At 49.6% G+C, this 20,603-nt stretch overlaps 1 protein-coding gene across 8 annotated transcripts in view; it reads right to left on the reverse strand.

Moving 5' to 3' along the window:
- The window catches only part of LOC138569515 (uncharacterized), a 485,233-nt gene that overhangs the window by 255,060 nt on the left and 209,570 nt on the right, over nt 1–20,603 (reverse strand). For 7 of the 8 annotated variants that reach the window (XR_011303250.1, XM_069647563.1, XM_069647558.1 and 4 more), the window contains one exon: nt 20,110–20,214. Coding sequence is in view for 7 of the 8 variants with exons in the window: in XM_069647563.1 (XP_069503664.1) it covers nt 20,110–20,194 (85 nt within the window). In the remaining variant the exon portion in view is untranslated. Of the gene's footprint in view, nt 1–20,109; nt 20,218–20,603 lie in introns of all 8 variants that reach the window. The other variant, XM_069647562.1, reaches the window with a different exon arrangement.

Below are 20,603 nucleotides of genomic sequence, written 5' to 3' on the forward strand. Positions count from 1 at the left end.
CTTCTTGTCCAGGAACCTTTGGACGCTAGCCAACCCATCCTCAGAGGTGGTATTCGTGTCTGTTATGGCTACCGTGCCCCCTCTTTCTCTTGCTGGGGTTTCACGGGGGTCTTCTCGATAGGCAGAAAAGAAGATTCCCTTTGGGGTGGCTTGGAAACTCTAGCCCCTGGAGCCGTCTCCACAGGTTTCGCCAGGGCCGCCACGACTCCTTCAATCGAGCCCTTAGCCAGGTTAATCGGGGCCTTCACGACCTTGGGTGTGCCTAAGGCCTTCACCTTGGGGGGGGGGGGTCACCGCCTCGCTCCCCCTCGGCTCTCTCCGCCAGGATCGACCGGGTTCTCCGACTTCCTCTTCACTGAGCCGGAGCGTTGGCTCGTGGTTGATGGTGTCGGTCATAATGCGCCCTTCCTGGCAGCCGAGGAGCCCGACCAATCGGCGCTCCCGGGGCCCGCGGTGCTTTGCCTTTTGTTGCCGCCCCCCCACCCCTCCATCGCAAGCGTGCCCTCAAAAGACCACTCTATTTCTTCCTCTTCTCACCTGCTGCTGGGCTCTTCCCCTCCAGCCAGTTGGTGAGCCGAGTACGACGATCCTTCATTGTCTGTTCGGACATGTTCTTACAAAAACACACAGTCCTTCTCCACGTGCGATTTGTCGTCGTGAAGGCAGTAGAGGCACTGAGAATGCTCATCCTCCTTAAAGACGTTCTGTAGTCCGCATCCAGGGCAGACCTGAACAGCTTGGATCCAACAGGCGTCATGCTTCCTTTGTCCTGGGCCATGTCCACGCGGGGTAGGCCTCAAAGATCTTCTGGAATCCTCAGAGAAGTGGAAACTCGATGAAAGGATGCCACGGAAGGGCGTTGAAAATTCCGAAAATGGGTCCCCATTGATCGCAAGTAGAATCGGTGGAGCTTGAGGCTCGATTTACCGAAAATATGAGTAAACAGTTCGAAAAAACACAAAATGCAGTAAAAGCTCGAGAGCTGCAGCACAAGACTCCCAACACTTGAACGTACGGTAAATATCTGAAGATGGCTGCCAGAGGAGGGGCTTAGGTAGAGGGCAGCCAATGACTGCCCTCTACCTAAGCCCCTCCTCTGGCAGCCATCTTCAGATTTGGTAGCACGTAAAGTGGCAGTAGGACCAAGAGAAGAGCCGCAGAGGGGCAGGCGGGAGGGTTTGCATGTGAATCCATGCCAGACCCATGCTGGAGAACAACAGTTACAGGTAAGTAACTTGTTCCTTCTTCAGCATGGGGTATGGCATGGATTCACATGCTCATGAATAAAGAATACATAGCAGTACACATATGCACAACCATGGGAGGTCACAAGGCTCAACATAAGCATCTCTTACCTCCACAACAAGGCTCACCTTCAAGCAGACTGGTTGCGCAGCACTGCTTGGCCCGACTCTGGACTTCTCCCTTGAATCTCTGTTGACGCAGTAGATTCTCGTTAAGGTGTGCGTCAACTTCCATGTAGCAGCCCTGCAGATGTCCTGCAGGGGCACACCAGACAGGAACGCCGTGGTAACAGCGATCGTTCTGGTAGAATGGGCTCTCGGGCAGCCAGGCAGCGGTCGGTTTGCCAACCGGTGACAGTAGGTGATCAAGCCAGAGAGCCACCTGGAAATGGAAGGCCTTTCCATGGTTCACAGAACCAAAGTTCACAAACAGCGGTGAGGTTTTCCAGAAACCCTTCGTGCGGGCGGCCTAAATCTTCAACGCAATAGCCACATCCAGCGAGTGTAAAGTCTTTTCAGCCAGCGATGAAGGCGTCGGATAAAATACAGGTAACACCAATGGCTCGTTGAGGTGAAATTCCGACTGAACCTTGGTCATGAAGGAGGGTTTGCGTCCACAGCACCACCCTCGTCTCGGGAAATGTCAAGTAAGGCCGCCTGCATGACAGGGCCTGGATCTCACCTACTCGCCTTGCAGAGGTGATGGCCACGAGAAAAGCGGTCTTCCACAACAGAAACTTAAGCAGAGCTGAATGCATAGGTTCGAATGGGGCCCCCCATGAGCCTGGTCAGCACCACATTGAGTTCCCACGCCGGGGCCGGAGCCTTCACTGACGGGAATGAGCGGAACAGTCCTTTGATGAACTCCTTCACCAGATGGTGCAACCATAGGGAAGACCGTACCGGAGATCTGGTGTAGCAGGAGATAGCCGCCAGATGTACCTTAATGGAGGCATAGGACAGTCCCGATTTGGCCAATGACAGCAAATATGGAAGTACTTGAGTAGCTGGGTCCCGCAAGGGGTGACCGGCACCAAATCGCAAAACGCTTCCATTTGTGTCCATAGCATTTTAGAGTAGATGATGCTCTAGCCTTGGCGAGAACTTTCTTGCAGTCTGCCGGGAGATCGTAGACACCGAATTCTAGTGCTGCAGGAGCCAGGCCTTTAGGTTCAGAGACCCTGGATCGTGGTGAAGAATGGCACCTCCTTACCTGGCAAGAAGATCCATAACCACTGGTAGCTCGACTGGTGGGGATGCTGACATGCTGAGAAAGTGCGTAAACCAGATCTGCCTCGGCCACTCTGGTGCTACGAGGATCATCCGGCACTGGTACTGTCTGAGTTGACTGATGACTTGAAGTAACAATGGCAATGGAGGGAACGCATGCAGAAAGAGCCTTCCCAAGGGAATGGGAATGCGTCCCCCATGCTCCCCTGTTCGGGAAACCTGCTGGCAAACCTCTGACGTTTAGTGTTCATCGCGATCGCAAACAAGTCGATCTGGGGATTGCCCCATCTGAGGAAAAGGTTCTCCACTGGGTCCTGCCGAAGTTCCCACTCGTAGCAAGAGCGAAGCTCCCTGCTCAGAGAGTCGGCGACTGTGTTCTTCACTCCTGCCAGATGAAACGGAATGAACATCCCCTGGGCGACGTCCTAGTGCTATAAGTCCTGCACCTCTTTGGGGAGTCTTGGGGATCTGGTGCCCTCTGTTTCCGGATGTAAAACATCATGATGGTATTGTCTGTGAAGACCCTCACCACCTTGCCCTTGAGGGATGGCAGGAACAACTTCTTCTCCTCCGGCAGCCACAGGCCTCTGGCGTGAACACTTCCGTTGTGTGCTCCCCATCCTTCCAGAGAAGCGTCTGTCGTGACCGTCTCCTAGTGTGGTGGGGTCTGGAAATCTGTGCCTCCGGTCAGATGCAAGCGCATGTCCCACCACCTTAGTGCATGACGGAACCCATCGTCGAGCGCAATCCTGTCTTGGAAGCTTCCGGCCCCCTGGTTCCAACAGACATCGAGGAACTCCTGCGACGGGCGCATCTGTAACCTGCAGAGCCGGATGAGGTAAATGCATGACAACATCATGCCGAGCAGAGACTTGATGGCTCTCACTGTGGCGATCTTCAGTGCTAACAGCCGTTGCACCTTGCCCAGGACGGCCGCTCTCCTCTCTTCTGACGGTGACGCCAGGCATGAAACCGTGTTGAGCCGGGATCCCAGGAACAGCGCGTCCTGCGATGGAGTCAGCACTTTGCATAATTCACTGAGAACCCCAGATCCGTCAGTAGGCGGACGGTCCTTGCCGTGTGGTCAACGGCGATGTCTCGATCTGACCCAGATGTATATCCCTTGCAGTTGAAGATGGGCTACCACTGGCGCCAGGCACTTGGTGAAGACTCTGGGTGCCGACTTCAGTCCGAAATGAAGGGCCTTGAATTGGTAATGCTTCCCCTGAACGACGAAGCACAGAAACTTGCAGTGTCCTATGTGAATGGGGGAGTGGAAGTATGCATCCTCCAGATACAACGATAGAAAGTCTCCCTCTTCCCATTGTCCAAGCACGTGTTGAAGAATGACCATTCCGAACTTCTGGAACTTTGTTCAGTCGTCGCAGGTCAAGAATGGGCCTCCAGCCCCTGGTCTTCTTTCGTACGAGGAAGTACCTTGAGTAAATTCCGGAGCCCTGCAGCCGCTTTGGAACCAGCTTTATCGGCCCCTTCTTTAACATGGCCCGACATTCCACCAGCAGCTGAGGGACGTGGATTTCCTAGCGAGGCACCAGTGGTATTTGGGGACACTTTCGTAGGAACTCTAGTGTGCGTCTGTGGGCGAGAGCATCCCGCACCCAACTGTCGGTGGAGATGGTCTTCCACACGCTGACAAAGTTCGTCGGCCGGCCTTCCACCAGAGTGCACGGGTGGGGGCCAGACATCCTGGCCGGTTCATTCTTGCTTGGAGGTTGACGGGCCACCTTGTTGTCCCAGACGAGGACGGCATCCTCCTCTGAAGGCCTTGGAGCGGCCCCTGTTGGTTTCTTGGGCCGAGGAGCGGGAGGGTTGCCGGTAAGAGGAGGAACCCCCACCGAAGACCCTCGAAGACCGGCTAGATTTGCCTCCTGTGGACCGAAAGGATGGTCGTCGCCGTGATAGTGTGCTTAGGACGCGTGCCGTCTCCAAGTCTGCTTTGATGGCCTGGAGGGACTCATCCATAGCCTTCCCGAAAAGATTGTCCCTGTCGAAGGGCATGTCCAAAACCCTTGTTTGGGCCTCCTGTTGAAAGTTGGTGGCCATCAGCTAGCCACAACAGCGAAGGCAGATGCCATTGCCATCTGGCAGAAACCCACGTCCATGATGTCCATGGACACTGATGGCGTGCTCCGATGCCACTTCACCCCTCCTCGACAATCTCCAAAACATCTACCCTCTTATCGTCGGGGAGGAAGTCCAGAAGAGGGGCGAGCTTAAACCAAAGTTCCCGGTCGAATCTTGCCACGACAGTGAGGGCGTTGGCGGCCTTAACGGTCATCGCCACAGAGTAGATAACTTTCCTAACCATCACATCACATCTAACTTCTTCCCCTCGTTGTCAGGAGGGGTGGACGCTGCAGAAGACGTTGAGCTCGAAGATTCCTTTTTGGCCGCTGCAGATACCACCAAATTCAGTGACGGTTGGGACCGCCAGCACTTGGGTGCAGAGACAGTCTACTACTTCTCCAGCCGGTTCCTCTTCGCTGGGGCTGTAGAAGGGTTCTTCAAGAGAGTCAGCCCTTCATTCCAAATGTCATTCAGGAGCGGGACTGAAAGGATGGTCTTTCTCTTCACGCCGCTGATATAAGAAGCCCTCCTTTTTTCCCTCTGGCATGAGCTGGAAAAGCTCTGATGCTCTGGTGATCATTGCATGGAATGATCCGATCTCAACCAGAGGGGAGGATCTGGGTGGAGGAGACGGAAGGTCCCCAAATCCGGCATCATCATCATCCGTAGTCTGTCTCCCTTGAGCGGGGTGGCTGAGAAGGAGGTGAAGGGTGGCAAGGAGGCATCGGGGGCCTCTTCCTCTTCTTGGTCAGTGGTTCCCCTGTCATCAGTTGGGTGGCCGACTCCCAGAGTATGAAGGGTCGAGAGAAATGTCCATTGAGAGGTCTCTAGGCAGCAGCTGGGAAGTAGGAGTAGGGCCAAGGCTCTAGTCGTCCTGGGGCCCTCCGTCGCCTTCAACGATGGTATCCTCGTCGTCGTCGCCCTAGTCTTAGGGAGAGACTCTGGCGTCTCCCTAGTCGCCATGTCCCTCCTGGATGGTCTAGAGGTAAACGAGTTCATCCTCCTTGGCAGAAGAGATATCCGTGCCATGGAGGACTGCAACGCCCCCCCCCTTCTTCGCGGCAGAGGGGACGGCCTCAGAGATGATTGGCATCCTCTTCTCTGGGTCTTCTCAATGGGCTTGAACGAAGCCTTCCTCCTGGGAGGAAGGGTCACCCTTGTCAGAGGAGCGCCCTGTGGGTCTGCCCTGATGGCCTTCGAAAGTTACATCACCACCACCTCGATAGAAGGCGCTGTTTTTGTCTGGTGTACTTGGGCCTTCACGGCCAGGCCGGGCCTCTTGTCCTGCATGGCCTCCATGGGTGCCTCAGAGCACCTTGTCCTGCTTGGCCTTCTCTTTAGAGGCCAGATCGGAACCTCAATCCCCTTTGGCCTTCTCCGCCGAGGGTAGGCCGGACACCGTACCATGTTGGCCTTCTCCTTGGTTGTCTCTGTGGCCACCTTTAGCTTACCCGGGTGATCAGACTTGCTCTTGGATGTAGATCCAGAGCGTTGACTGGAGACCGATGCAGCTGGAGATGTCGAATGCGCCCTGTCCGTCAGAGCCTGCAGCAGTGACGCCCCCGATGGTAGCAGACTCACGGTGCTTGGCCTTTTGTTGGACCCCCACAGGTGGGGCACCCTCAAAAGGACTTAGAAGCCTGCTCAGCTTTCCCAGATCCGGGAGAGGCATGCTGCTGGGAACCACCCGGTGCAGAGGCCTTGGCCTGTAGCCACTCTTCCAGCCGTTTACGCCGATCCTTCAAAGTGTGTTTTTCGAGAGGCAACGTCAAAACGCACAATCCTCCTTATGCGTCGGGTACAGGCACTGGCAATGTTCATGTACACATTCCGCAAACCGCAGCTGGAGCAAGGATCGAAGAGGGAAGGTGCGTCCTTCTCGTCTGATATGGTCCACACGGTGTAGACCTGAAGAATCTTCTGGAAGCCTCCATGAAGAAACTCAATGAAATTCGTCCTGGAGGGGCGCTGAAGATTCCGAAAAAAGGGGTCCCCGCTATTAGGAAGGATGATCGATGGAGCACCCAGGCTCGATTGACTGAAAAATAGAGTACAACTCTTCCACAAAGCAAATAAACTGTAAAAGCTCGAGAGCTAAGCACGAGAACTCCCAATACTTGAACGTGCAGTAAAAATCTGAAGATGGCTGCCAGAGGAGGGGCTTAAGTAGGGGGCAGTCAGTGGCTGGGGGCAGTATGACCCATAGCTCAGTGATTGGTTGTTAGGAGAAAGACAGTTCAGAAATGAAACAAACTGATTTTTCTTTTACTGAGGATTCCCAGCCCGACAACAGGGAATATTCATGGGCATGTGAATCCATGCCAGACCCCATGCTGGAGAAATACACATTTCTGCAGCAAATTGTATTTAATCCAGGTGGGCTTTGCAGAATTCAGCAGATCATCATTAACAAGAAGGTGCTGTGTTGTGGGGTTGGAAAGGCTTATTAGAGAAGACTGCATGGGCAAGAGCTTGGAATCTCACCCAAACTTGCTGTAGCATGATTGCAACTTAATGCACGTTAAGGTGCAGTTGGTTGAGGTGTTGGGGTTCATGGGAGAGGGTTGTAGGCATGTGTGAGGGTATTGGGCAGACTGCCCTTGCCAAGGGAGACGGAAAGTCTCTGGAAAGAGGGGCAGAAAACGGTAAAGAATTCCCTAGATCAAGGCACTGTACCCTTCCAAAATGTAATATCTGAACAATTAAATCCCTGGGCTTCGGTTGCCAGATTTCCTTCTGGTGTTTATCCAACTCCCTGGTTCTCAAATCTCTTTTGCACCTCTGGTTATAGTGCCCCATACCAGTCTGAAACCTTCTAGCTGGTCCTGCTATCCAGATGACACAGCCAAATGCTGATTTGCCTAGCACCATGTGCCCAGCAATGCTTGCTGTCCACGTCTGTATGCCACCGCTCGTGCTGCCAGTGCAATCTTCTTCCTGGCAAGCACCTACACTCTGAGGGCGCCATGAAGACGCAGGCCACACTGCCTGCTGGACGGCTGCTTTCATGTCCCAACTGTCACCGATGGTCATGTGAGATGTTCAATTAAACAATCGGGTGTTTAGCTAAAATTGTCTCCAACTTTAAACCTTGACCTCCTCACTTTTCAACAGTACCAAAAGACGACAGTACGGTGGCATATGGGTTAACAGTGAGCTTAACATGTACATAGTGCTAAACTCATGGACTTTATTTTATTGTTAATTTATAACGCGCTTAATACCAGCAAGTGGTTTCTACGTGCGGGATCAGGATTCAAACATGTGTTACGCTGTGTTGCCTTGCTTCCAAGAAAAACACGTTACCCCTGAGCTATCCTTCCTCCCCTACCTACCCCTACTTAACTCCTCTATGTGCTGATATAAGTCTACAAGGAGAGGAGAAAAGAGTCTAAGTGAATGAGGAAGGCTCAGCGACATGGAACGAAAATTCACAATAGTTTCGTTCAGCTGGCAACTTGGGGGGAAATTAGTATAGCACTATTTATTTATATTAGCTAGCTGAACGTCTTGGGGAACCTCTAGACCGTTTTAGTTAGATATTATAGTCCCCTTGGAAGTATGATACATAATCTTGGTCTTCAAAGAACAGGGGAGAGGAGAGGGTGGCTACAAATGCTATGCATTAGACATATGCAACCTTCAATGTAGTGCAGTCCCAGATAAAATCTGGTATAATTGTTGGCAACCATATGAGACAGGTTTCTGGCTGTTGCCCCTTTATAAATCCAACTGCTACATTTTGGATATCTTTACATTTTTTTATGATATTCTGAGGGAGGCCACAGAACAAACTACTGCAATCACACTTCCCACTAGTGTAGCTCTGTCTTCAATTAGGAGCAGAAATCAGACTTAACATCTGCTGTGCAGAAAAAATGGGTCAAATTATTTCCTAGTTTGAATGTGAGAAAAACAACCAAGTACTCTAAAACAAAAATAATGCTCTAGGTACATTGCATTGACCTCTCATTGATTAGTTTTGCTGTTGCGATAGGTGTCTGAAAACTCAGTTGCATCAAAGAAACAACTCAGAAGTTCTTCACACACCAGCCACCCAGCGCCCCAGCATGTTGGTTATGACAATCTTGCTGTACTGGGTGGGGGGGGGGGGGTGGAATGCTTACAGGGCTGTTACAATTACAAACAAACCTATATTTTGGTGGTGAAAAAGCCTTCACATATCGCGCCTCTGTGGACAAGGTGGGGATGGCTTTCCCACCACTGATCTTGCAAGGGGGCCATCAGAACAGATACCGGACCTCAACAGGGAGGCGCATGTCATAACTGATCCTTTGAAACATTCCTGAGAGCATCTTAACAGTGTTTTCCCTCACCCCTGACCCACATAGTTCAGTGTGAACATAATTTGTGGTTTGGAAAACAGAATATGACCTTCAAACAAGACAGCTGGTGTCAGGCAAAATAGCCTTAAGTACGCTGCAGAACAGCAACATTGAGTGACCCATTTACCAATGTAAGAAATGCATTCTGCAGACTTTATTCCAAGGTTCCAATTTAGAATTTAGCTTTATGTAATTGATGCATGGGACATGTTTCAAGTGAATTAAAATAATTCAAACATGGACTTAGTAGGATGTCGGGAACAGTTTCCTGTCCTTGTACGGGATGAAAGGTAGTTCAACTAAGAGGGTCTTCAACTCTAGGTTAGAGGATTACATTGCATAGTTGCTGATTGTTTAGTTAAAAGGTGTTTACAGAAGAGGAAGCCTATGCTGCTCAGAGATTTATTCAGACAATGGTGTTCTCAAGGACTGGTGGAAATATAGGGGCGTGTTCTTCCCAGAGATTACGTTTCCATTTGGTCTTTGCACTATTACTTTTTAGAAAACCTGTCGTCATCCAAGTCCGAATTATCTGAAGTCAATCTTGCAGGACCTAGAGGTAGCTTTTTAGTTTAGTTAAGGAGGGATTTGGGTATCATTGGCATAGTAATAGGTGCCAGTGTGTAAATTCTTTCTAAAGGGGGAGTGATCTAGATGTTGGACAGGATTTTGAATGTAATGATCTGTACAATACCCTATAAATGGTGGACAGGAATGGCAGCAGGGTGATAGGTACATAACTTACATTTTCAATGGTAAGGTATGTGGCACGCCTTTTTAAAGGGATTATCCAATATTGATCAAACTATTCAAACAGGGTCCCAAGTACACAAAATGAGCAACCGCTTCAAATGGGACAGGCAGGTCAAAGAGGAGTAAAGACTGTGAAATTGCCTTCACTGGTTCATTAGGGGCATCATTCAAAACATTTCGCTCATGTGCCAAGCCCTGGAGCCAAAGGATCTAGCAAGGCCTCTTACAGTGCTGAACCTCTTCCACTACCACTCCTTTAAGGTCCTTAGCAAATACAGTAGTTTGACATTTTCTACCAGTAATTGTTCTAAACTGCTTTTCTCAGGTGAAGGAAAATGGTTGCAGATTTAAGAGAACAGAGGACTGACCTTTGACAATATCAGGAAATTTGCTATGGGATGTAGCAAATTGTTTAAATAGCTTGGGGGAATAGATTGGAGGTAGAATACAGTGTTGAAAGATCTCAAAATGTGAATTACTCTGGCAATTCTCACCAGTGTGAACTGGAAAAATGCTGCTTTCCGGATTCCCTTACTACCAGGGGTAGATGCAGGAGATGTATATCTTTGTTGGCACTACACATTTAGGTTCTGAATATCCACATTCTCTTGTGATTGTACTCTTACTCTACAGTCTCTCATTTGTACCATGAGAACTTTTGGCAATAGCGAACTAGTAAACTAGCGCTTGTAATACCGGCTTCAAATTTACAGGATTGCCTGCATACATTAATGATGGATAGGAGTTTAGGACTAGATCCTACAGTAGGAGCTTGAGAGGTAGCAAAGTCCCATCATGCAATATGGTATCCAGATAAGGTTGATGTAAATATTGTACGGCACAAATGAGCACTCGCCACTAGCCACTGGGTACTGATATTTCAGGGATTGAAATGAATTTTTTGATAAGAAGCTAAACGCAGCTCCTGGAGATCTGGCATTAGTCAGTGGCCAGGAGCTACAATTGGGGAACGAGCAGCTACTAGATAACATTCCACAAATCTAACTTCCACATAAGAGGCAAACTTAACATTTGGTCCATTATGTATGGCCCCTTATGCTTTAATTGTTGTGTAGAGGTGTCCTAATGCTTATTTATAGATTGTCCCAAACACAATGTGATATAAGTAGTGTGAGAAACCTGAAGGTATTCTCACTCCTATTCCCCCTGGAACTTCTTCTCAAGTGGCCAGGGGACGGCCATCGCTGTTGTATTCAGAACTTTGGGGTGGACAAGTGGGGAAGGATCACCCGAGTGGAGATTCCTAAGGGATTGGGAGTGAGGTATCCACAGGCGAGACGCGGTATATCCAAGTGACAGTAGGAGAGAAGGAGGAGGAAGTCCCGGAAGCTTTTATGGGATGACATGCATTACTTACCGTAAAAGCATTTCTGATGATTGTCTCTGCTTAGATTCACATGCTGTGCATATGGTCCGACATCCAGTGGTAACCGCAAAGTATTGCATCTTGTTTTTCGGGGACCGAAAGGGGACGTCGGCATAGGCGTGTATGAAACACTATCCCTATCGTGACGTGTGTAGTACCCAAAATCCCTCATGCGCCGCGGTCCCTCCGACTGTATTTTTTCTGCCATGAGGGAGCCCAAGGCTATAGTGAGTGAGTACATGAAGAGAGAAAGTAGTAAGAAGTCTATGTTCTTCCACCCCGAGCGGGGAGGCAGGGAGGGCGCATGTGAAAGTAATGCATGCCTTCTGATGCTTGTTAATCTGCTTAGAATCACATGCTGTGCATAGACTAGCGAGCAGTACCCGGAGTTGGAGGTGGGTAATGAGAAGGAACAGTAGAAAAAAAGAGGTCTTAGTACTGCTTGTCCCACATGAGAATCAGACCTACAAGGAGTGTCTAGGCAATAGTGTTTTGTAAAGGTGTGTACAGAACTCCAGGTTGCCGCTTTGCAAATGGACTCTAGGGGAACATTTGCAATGAATGCTATGGATGCCCCAGTGCCTCGAGCAGAATGTGCTCTAGGCTTGAAGGGCAGTTCTCTCTTTGCAAGAGTGTAACATAGTGTGATGCATTTGACAATCCACCTTGATATTGCTGATTTAGAGACAGGGTCCCCTAATCTACCAGCTGCCACTGAAACAAAGAATTGTTTAGTTTTCCTCAGTGGTTTAGTTCTATCCATTTAGAACATGACTGCCCTGCGCACATCTAGTGTGTGAAGGCTTCTTTCGGCCATGTTAGTAGGTCTCTGGAAGAACGTGGGTAGTTCGATTGACTGGTTCACATGGAACTTCAAAATAAATTTCGGCGCAAATCTGGGATGTGTGCGCATAACTACCTTATCTTTGTGGACTGTAACAAAGGGGTCCAAAACCGAGAGGGCCTGTAGTTCGCTAACTCTTCTGATAGAAGTGATAGCTACTAGAAAGGCTGTCTTGTAAGTCAGGTCTTTCAGACCAGCTTTATGCATAGGCTCAAAAGGGGGTCCAATGGGCCTAGTTAAAACCACATTTAGATCCCACCCAGTGATGGGGGGATACATTATTTTAACCCCTTCCATAAAGGCTTTAATCACAGGTATTTTCCACCACGACACCTTCTGCTGTGACGTGGTGTAGGCCGACAACGCTGCTAGTTGAACCTTTAAGAAATTGAAGACTAACCCAGAGTCCAACAGATGGGTTAGATATAACACAATGTGTGAAGGCGAGCAATTGGTGGGATTGACGCCTTTGGAACTGCACCAGATGACAAAACGTTTCCATTTGCTGGCATAGCAATAACGTGTGTTAGACTTTCTTGCCCCCCTCAGTATGTCCATGCATCTTTGAGGGAGTTGCAGATGTCCAAACTCTATGACCTCAGGAGCCAGGCTGCTAAGGTCAGAGTTTGTGGGCACGGGTGCAGAGTCTTCCCCCTGTCCTGAGACAATATGTTGTACGGGCAGGGCAGCTTGACTGGTGGGGAGAGGGACATTTCCATCAGGTGCGCGAACCAAGGTTGGCGGGCCCACATGGGAGCCACCAGAATCATGGTGACTGGTTCCTGGTGCATCTTGTGTACCATCTTGTTCAGAAGAGGAGTCGGGGGGGAAAAGCGTAGACAAATTTCCCCGACCAAGTTATCCAGAGACCGTTCCCCTTGGATCGGTTCTGGGGGTACCTGGAGGCGTAATCTTGGCATTGGGCGTTCTCCTGAGTAGCGAACAGGTCGATATCTGGAAACCCACATTCTGCGAAGACGTTGGATACAATGTCTTTGTGCAGTCGCCATTCGTACTCTTCTGGCAGAGGAAAATCTCTGCTGAGTATGTCTGCCAGAAGATTGAGTTCCCCTGGAACATGTTGGGATATCAGGAACATCTGGTGTTTGAGAGCCCATATGCAGATGTTTTGGGACAGCTTGGATAGCCCTGGAGTGTGGGTGCCCCCTGTTTGTTCAGGTAATACATTGCTGTTGTGCTGTCGGTTAGGGCCAGCACTGTCTTCCCTTGCAGTTGCTCCTGAAAGGATTTCAATGCTTTGAACACTGCTAGTAGCTCCAGTAGGTTTATATGGTTGGATGCTACCTGAGGAGACCACCTCCGTGCAGTGTCTGTTGAAGCAGGTGAGCCCCCCACCCCATGAGAGATGCGTCTGTCGTGCGAGTGGCTTCCACTGCAGGGGTGGTGAAGGTTTTCCCCTTCACAAGGTTCTCCCTCGACCACCACTGCAGACAAAGAACGAGGGCTGGCGAGATATCTAACAGATCTTCCCATTGTCCGCTGGCCTGACACCACTGGCTGTTGAGCCACTCTTGCATGGGACGCATGCGCAGCCACTCGTGGGAAACCAAGTATATGCATGACGCCATCATCCCTAGCAAACGCATAGCTTTGCGTACCGTCACCTCTCGACTGGCTACATACTGAGGAACCTGAGAGAGCATGTTCTGAACCCTCTCGCTGGAAGGGAAGACTAGACCATCTTCCGTACGAATTAGAGCCCCCAGGAACTGTTTTACTTGGCTGGGGACCTAGTTCGATTTCTTTTCGTTGATAAAAAATCCCAGGCTGAACCGTAGGTCTACTGTCCTTTGGGTGTTCGAAAAACAAACGTTGAACGAGTCCCCCGTGATGAGCCAATCGTCGAGGTAAGGGTAAACTGGAACTGAAAGTGTGCCGCTGCCACTGCCACTGCCAGGACCTTGGTAAACACCGTTGGCGCCAAGGCTATGCCGAAGGGGAGTACCTTCAACTGGTAGTGTTTGTCCTGAATCACGAACCTTAGGAATTTTCTGTGCGCTGGCAGCATTGAAATATGAAAGTATGCATCTTTCATATCCAATGTTGTCATGAAGTCCCCCTGTTTTAGCAATGGGATCACCTCTTGCAGTGTTACCATGCAAAACTTCTGGGGCTTTATGAACTTGTTCACTGGGCGCAGGTCTAGAACAGAACGCATGGTGAGATCCTTTTTGGGTACAAGGAAGTACACTGAATAGATACCCTCGTTTACCTGAAGAATCGGGATGGCTTCTATGGTGTCCTTTCCCAGCAGCGCTTCCACCTCTTGGATCAGGATCTGCATATGATCCGGTGAAAGGCGTCGATGTTTCGGCGGTCTGAACTGTGGAGGTCGGGCGAATTCCACGCGGTAACCGTGGGCGACGTCTTTAAGACCCACTGGTCTGAAGTTATCCCCTCCCATGCCTTGAGGAAAGATGTTAATCGCCCCCCGACCGGGGAGACATGGGAGGGGACCTGGACTTGGTGGTCATTTCTGACCCGAAGATGACGTTCCTCTGGAATTGGAGCCTCTGCCTCTATTCTTTCTGCGCTTCTGACCCCTCTGGGGGTAGTAAGTGGGGCTTGCAGCAGGTTGACTTGAATTGAAATTGCCCGTGCCGAAATTGTTTTGAGCAGCGCGGGCTTGTCCTCGAAAGGACCGCCAAGAATTACTGCCCCTCTGTGAAGAGGGTTTCTGGGAAATTTGGTGCAGCAACTTAATAGTCTTGTGCTCCTTCTTGGCGGTCTCCAACGCATTGTCTACCGCCTTCCCGAAGAGGTTGGCCTCTTCGATGGGTTTGTTGATAATGGATGCCTGGGTCTCAGGCCTGAAGCCCGACGTGCGCAGCCACATGTGCCTCTTTAGGAGAGTACCCTGTGCGAGAGACCTGCCTGCTGTCTCTGCAGTGTCCAGGGTATTCTTTACCACATTCTGATTGGTAAGTTTGCCCTCCAAGACAATAGCGAAAAGCTTGGATCTGGTTGGTTCCGGAACCTCTTCAAGGCCTTCCTGGAGTAGGTTCCATTGGGGGTCAACGTAGCTTGCTAGTAACGTCGTGTTATTGGCAATCCGGACGGTATAGGCCGCTGCTGACGTAACCCGTTTGCCTAAGGCATACAGCCTTTTAGACTCCTTGTCCGAGGGTGACTCTCTTGTGGGCAAGGGGAACCCCTGCTCTTTTGCGAGTGTTGGTCACCACCAACGAGTCTGGGATTGCGTGTCCTTTGATATATATAGCGGGTCGGTGGAGGAGGGTCGGAAAAGTTTCGACCCTCAGGTTCACAGCCTTAGTCTGAGCGGGTGTGAGTAAGGAAGGAGCCTGCGTCTTTTAACAGAGCTCAAAAGAGGGATAGACTGGCTTGCCGGAGGTTTTTCATTAATAATGTCCTCAGCAAAATGTTGTTCGGGCAAGGCTTCAAGCGTGGCAATTTTAAAAAAAATTCCACTGCTTTCTTCAACATGTTGTTGAAAGCCATTTGATCATCCACCGGGGAAGCTTGTCGAATTGGGGTGGACGGGGGAGAGTCAAGGCAAACGATATCGGAGTTATGATCGTCCTGCTGGGTGTCCTCCCAGTTGTCAGTTGCTCCTCGATCTTCCCCATAGTTGTCCAGAAAAGAGGACTCCTCTTCTTCTGTATAGATGTCCCTATACGTGTCCATCTGGACATCTTCTTGATAGTCAACTTGGTGTTGGATATCTTCATGTATTAGAGGGTTAGGGTCTACCCAAGCCTTTTTTGGCAGAGGTTGATCAGAAGCTCTGAAAAATTGCTCCAGCCGATCCATGCACCCCTCGAATTGTTCCGTGGTCCACTTGGATGATCCAAATGGGCCTAATTGAGTAGGGACCGTGGTCTCCGCCCTAAGGCGTTGAGTGGATCTCCTCAGGGTGCTTGAGAGGGGTACCTGGCTTTCTTCGTAAGATTCTTCAGGATCGTCTTCCAAATCCGTGGAAAACTTTTCGGCGGATTGGCCCATACCTTTGGGCGGAACCGGTACCAGGCCCACCGTCGTAGCAATCCTATTGATACTCTTACGGATAGACACTGAATGTTTGGGAGACAAAGCTTGTGAAGATGTGTCGGCAGTGGAAACTTCTTCCGCGGCTACAGAAGGGCCTGCGGATAGCTTCTCGGGTAGAGGCCTACTCGTAGTCTTCGGGCCAGTACGGGCCTTGAAACCGTCAAAGTTTCTTGTACGGAAACATCGGCGCGTGTAATTTGGGGATTGCGCCCTTGTTATGTTTGCTATGCCCAGTCGTCATGCGCTGCTGCAGATGCGGGGAAGGCTTTGGATCAGGCCGATCCGTGGGCACCGCCGAAATTTTCGGCAGACCTGTTGGCGCTTTCGCCTTCTTCGACAAAGTCGTCGAGGAGGGCGCTTGGGTTGTGTGCTTTGTGCGGTGCGATTGTATGCCCCTGTCACCAGGTGTAGTCCCTGTAGCAAGACCAGAGTCGAGCCTGGAAGGGTCAGGGACGGGCGTGGCGGCCCTAGAATAGTCCGCCTCAAGGTCTATAACGTCCGCATTGGACGTCTGGTCATCCGATGTACCCCCGTCACTTTCGGCTGGTGTCGCGGCATGGGAGGGAGGTTCCACGCGTGACATTCCGTACAGGCCCACCGCTTCAACCGGCGCTCCCTAAGGGTTTTAAGTTTAAGGAGTTTACACGTCGAACACCGCTTTTCGTCGTGCTCTAGGGGGAGACAAGCGTTACACAACGTGTGCTCGTCTTTCCACGGATATCTGACCCTACACACAGGGCAGAATCTAAATGGAGTCCTTTCCATAGCAGAAGGGAAGGGTGACCAGACCAAAAAGGAAAGCAGTGGAAAAGAGGAAAGACATAACAGTATGGCAAACCCAGAGCCCACTCTCCCTATTGTGTAGGCCGACCAGAAGGCCCGACCACGTGGAAGTCCGAACGCCGGATCTTAAGCGCCAGAACCTACAGCCATAGACGATTCCCCCGTAGGCTTTCTCGAAGATGTTCTTGATGGGCGAAGTGACTTAACGGGGAATAAAACCGACAATTCGGTAAGATAAACAATGTCTCATGAAGAGCTCCGCTATAGGGCGACCAGTTATCTGGGCGGAAAAAAACAATCTGAGGGACCTCGGCGCGTGAGGGATTTTGGGTACTACACACGTCATGATAGGGATAGTGTTTCAGACACGCCTATGCCAACGTCCCCTTTCGATCCCCGAAAGACAAGATGCAATACGCTGCGGTTACCACTGGATGTCGGACCATATGCACAGCATGTGCTTCTAAGCAGATTAACAAGCATCAGAAATGTTGATTACATCATACCTGATTCAGGCTTCACCTAACCCTGATGATCCAAGAGAGGACAAGAAATGATTTTATTATAGGAAACTAGGTGAGAAAAAAGATCCAATAAGACAAAGACATGGTCTTAAGGGAAGTATCCATTCACCTTCCAATACTCTGAACCACAGGGAATACTATCAAGTCCTATGCTTGTATGCCAGTGTGCCAGGGTAGAGAGCGACCTACCGAGAGGGAAAGCTATCCCTTTAAATAAAACCAGCTACAGGGATTTCCTATATCCCCGGTCAGTCACCTACTGTTTCACTAAATAAATGTAGTTTACTGTCACATTTCATCTCCCCTTCCCCATTTACTATGCGTAAATCATGCTGCGTGTAACCCACAGGCATGTCCATGTACTCCTGTAACTAGGACATTTGCTTGCAACAGTGCCTCGATGCCCCTGGGCTGTAGCGTGCTCAACAAATACAAAAATAAATAAATTAAATACATTTCGAATAAGTCCTGGGACGAGGAAGAGGCGATCAGGAGCAATGGGAATTACCCACAGAAACAACAAAGGGATACAAAGTGAGGCCTACCATCTAACACGTTTGAATGGTCCCACTAATAGTCAGGCAAGGTCAGACACTTTATTCTGACTATTCACACCTGACTCCACTTGACTCTTTACACCAGTATAAAAGGTGTGGTTGTAATTGTAAATTTGTAAAGCGCTTACACACAACACAAGTGAAGTGCTTCAAAGCGCTTGGTTCTGCCAAAGAGTATAAGTGAGCTGGGGATGGTGACTGGACCGGAGGAGCTAAGGAACAGGGAGCTGCAGGAAGAGAAGCCAGGAGGATCTGCAGGAGAACAGCGTGCCGAGACGCTGACCCAGTGTTCGTAAGAGGATGCCGCGTGGCTAGGGAGCCGTGTCTCCAGGGAGCCGGAGCGAGGCAGCCTGAATACTGCCGGCGGTGTTCAGGGAAGTGATTGTTCCCTTGGGATGTGTGCCGGTCCCAAGAGTGTCTGAGGGGGCAGGTGGTGAGATCCTGAAGATCGACCCAAACCCATTTGGACCTGCTCGCCAGCGCCACGCTACTGTTGAGTTTCGTGAGACAGAGAGAAACTCAGTAGCGTGCAGGTGATTGGAACTGGAGCGTTGATGAAAGTGAACGGCTCGGTGAGCGAAAGCGAGAAGAAAGCAAGCGAAAGCTGGAAAGCAGAGAAAGAAATCAAAGCAAAGCAAGAAAAAAGATAGAAGCAAGCAAAAGCTGGAAAACTGTGAAAGAAAGCAAAGTGGAACGACAGAAAAAGTGTGCTAGAGGCACAGAAGTAATGAAAGAAAGCAAAGTGTGCTGCCGGGGCGGAAACAGCCAAGAATGGGTGCGAGAGAGACCCGAAAGTAAGGGGATGGGTGCAAGCTACCCGAAACAGGAAAGAGGGAGCGAGTGACCTGACAAACTGGAAAAGTGAAAGTAAAAGCGAGACAGTCAAGAGAAGTTGCCACTGACCCAAAAGTGAGAAAGAGGGTGCAAGCGACCCGAAAGGAGTGCAAGAGGCACGTTAAAGTGCAAATGAAGGTGCAAGAGAGCACAGTGAAAAATAAGGAGAAGTGTGCAAGAGGCACAGAAAGGTGGAAATAAGGTGCAAGTGGGCACAACCGCTAAGTACAGTACAGTACAGCACAGGGAGCACAGTAAAGTGGAAAAGGACAGAGTGAAAGAGGCACAGAAGAGTAAAAGGTGCCAGAGAATAAGGAGAGTGGGTAGAGGTCATAGTGGTCGCACCTGGGAGGAGCAAAGAACCTGGCGTTCACAAAGGTCTCTGATTCTAACCCCATGAAAGAACTATACAGTGAAAGGAACATCATTACAAGATGAACTTTTTGTTTGTTTGTTGAACTTCATAAAGAGGGGCCCAGGCTTGGGGAAGGGAACTCCAAGAAGCCCATTAAAGACATTGTTGAACATTGTGAAGAGAGGCCTAAACTTGGGGAAGGGAACCCTGAGAGGCCTATCAAGAACTGTGCTTTTTGTTTGGAACTGGAGGTATCGAAGCTTGGGAAAGGGAACCCCAAGAGACCCAGAGACATTGTGAACTCTATTGACTTACGGAAAGAGCCCTACGTGGAAGGTTCCAAGGGCAACCATTTTGAGTTTAACTGTTTTGAACTGGCAGAACTACACCTATTGGTAAGACTACCTGAAACCAGCTGTGGTTTACATTTCCTTTTGAATCACCATTTTTCCTTTAAGAAGATCCCTATCACATTTGACTTGAGAGTGAGGGCAAGCATAGGTTTGGACACAAACATTTAATTCTTTTGAACCACAATTTTTCTTTAAGAAAACTTCCTATCACATTTTGTCAAAGAGTGAGGGCAAGCATCGGTTTAGACACAGACAGATTTTGGTTTTGGACTTTCAGACATAGACGACCCTTAGAAACATCAGCTGCGGGAACAATCCCTTTAGAGTTAGTGGCAGTTTGGTATTACACCAACCCTGAAACCTTATTAAATAAAAAGGTGTTGGAACTGTTACCTTTGAGTCTGTGTCTCTTTTGATACCATGCCTGTATCACAGTAGGGTTTGTTTGCCATTAGTTGGCCTAGAGAGTCAAAAGTAGCTCTTGGTAACTGGTGTCAAGCGTACCAGGCTCTACTAGGCTAAAAGCAGGATAGCTCCCCGCTCCCCCCAATTTCAAACCCTGCATTTGATTCTTGGCGAGTAAGAAATGGTGTGCGGTTTGTAATTATAGAATTGATGTGTTAATTGACTTTCATGCCTAGCTAGTAGCTTGCAACTTGTATTTTTGCACCCTGAAATAATGGTTGCTCCATCACTGCAAATCTGTCAGCAAGTAGTGACGGGGGGCATAAGTATAGCTTGCACCAGTTATATTGATGGCATATTGGCACATTTCTACTTACCTAAAGTTATGGGGTCCAACCTTTCAGGGCTTGGCGGCAACACAAGGTTTGCTCCATTTTCAGGAGGTGGGTCAATAGCTTCCATGTCCACATCACAACCAGCACCTGCTTAGAGCAAAGGAAGATAGTTTAGTTGTACACACCTATAGTTCAAAAGCATAAATCATCAATGTGGAGGCCATCCCAGGAAATCCCTAGTGTTTTGTTCTACGATTCCCAAGCAATGGATAATACAAAGCCTTTGCATGCTTCTGGGCCAAATATATTACGATAACTGACAAATATAAGGCCCAAGCAGTGGGATGGAGGGTGAGGGGGCGGGGCTAGTATGAGAAAAAGGGGTCTAGTGTCTTATATCAACAATATCATAACCAGTCATAACCAATCAGCATCTGAGTTTATTTTTGAAACAAGACGAGAAGATATAGTGGAATTTGAGTTTCTGTGAAAAGGAGAGGACACTAGACAAGAGGAATAAATTGTGTATACTAGAA

The sequence above is a fragment of the Ambystoma mexicanum genome, chromosome 2q, assembly GCF_040938575.1.
Source record: "Ambystoma mexicanum isolate Mex_15411 chromosome 2q, UKY_AmexF1_1, whole genome shotgun sequence".
NCBI classification, from domain to species: Eukaryota; Metazoa; Chordata; class Amphibia; order Caudata; family Ambystomatidae; genus Ambystoma; species Ambystoma mexicanum.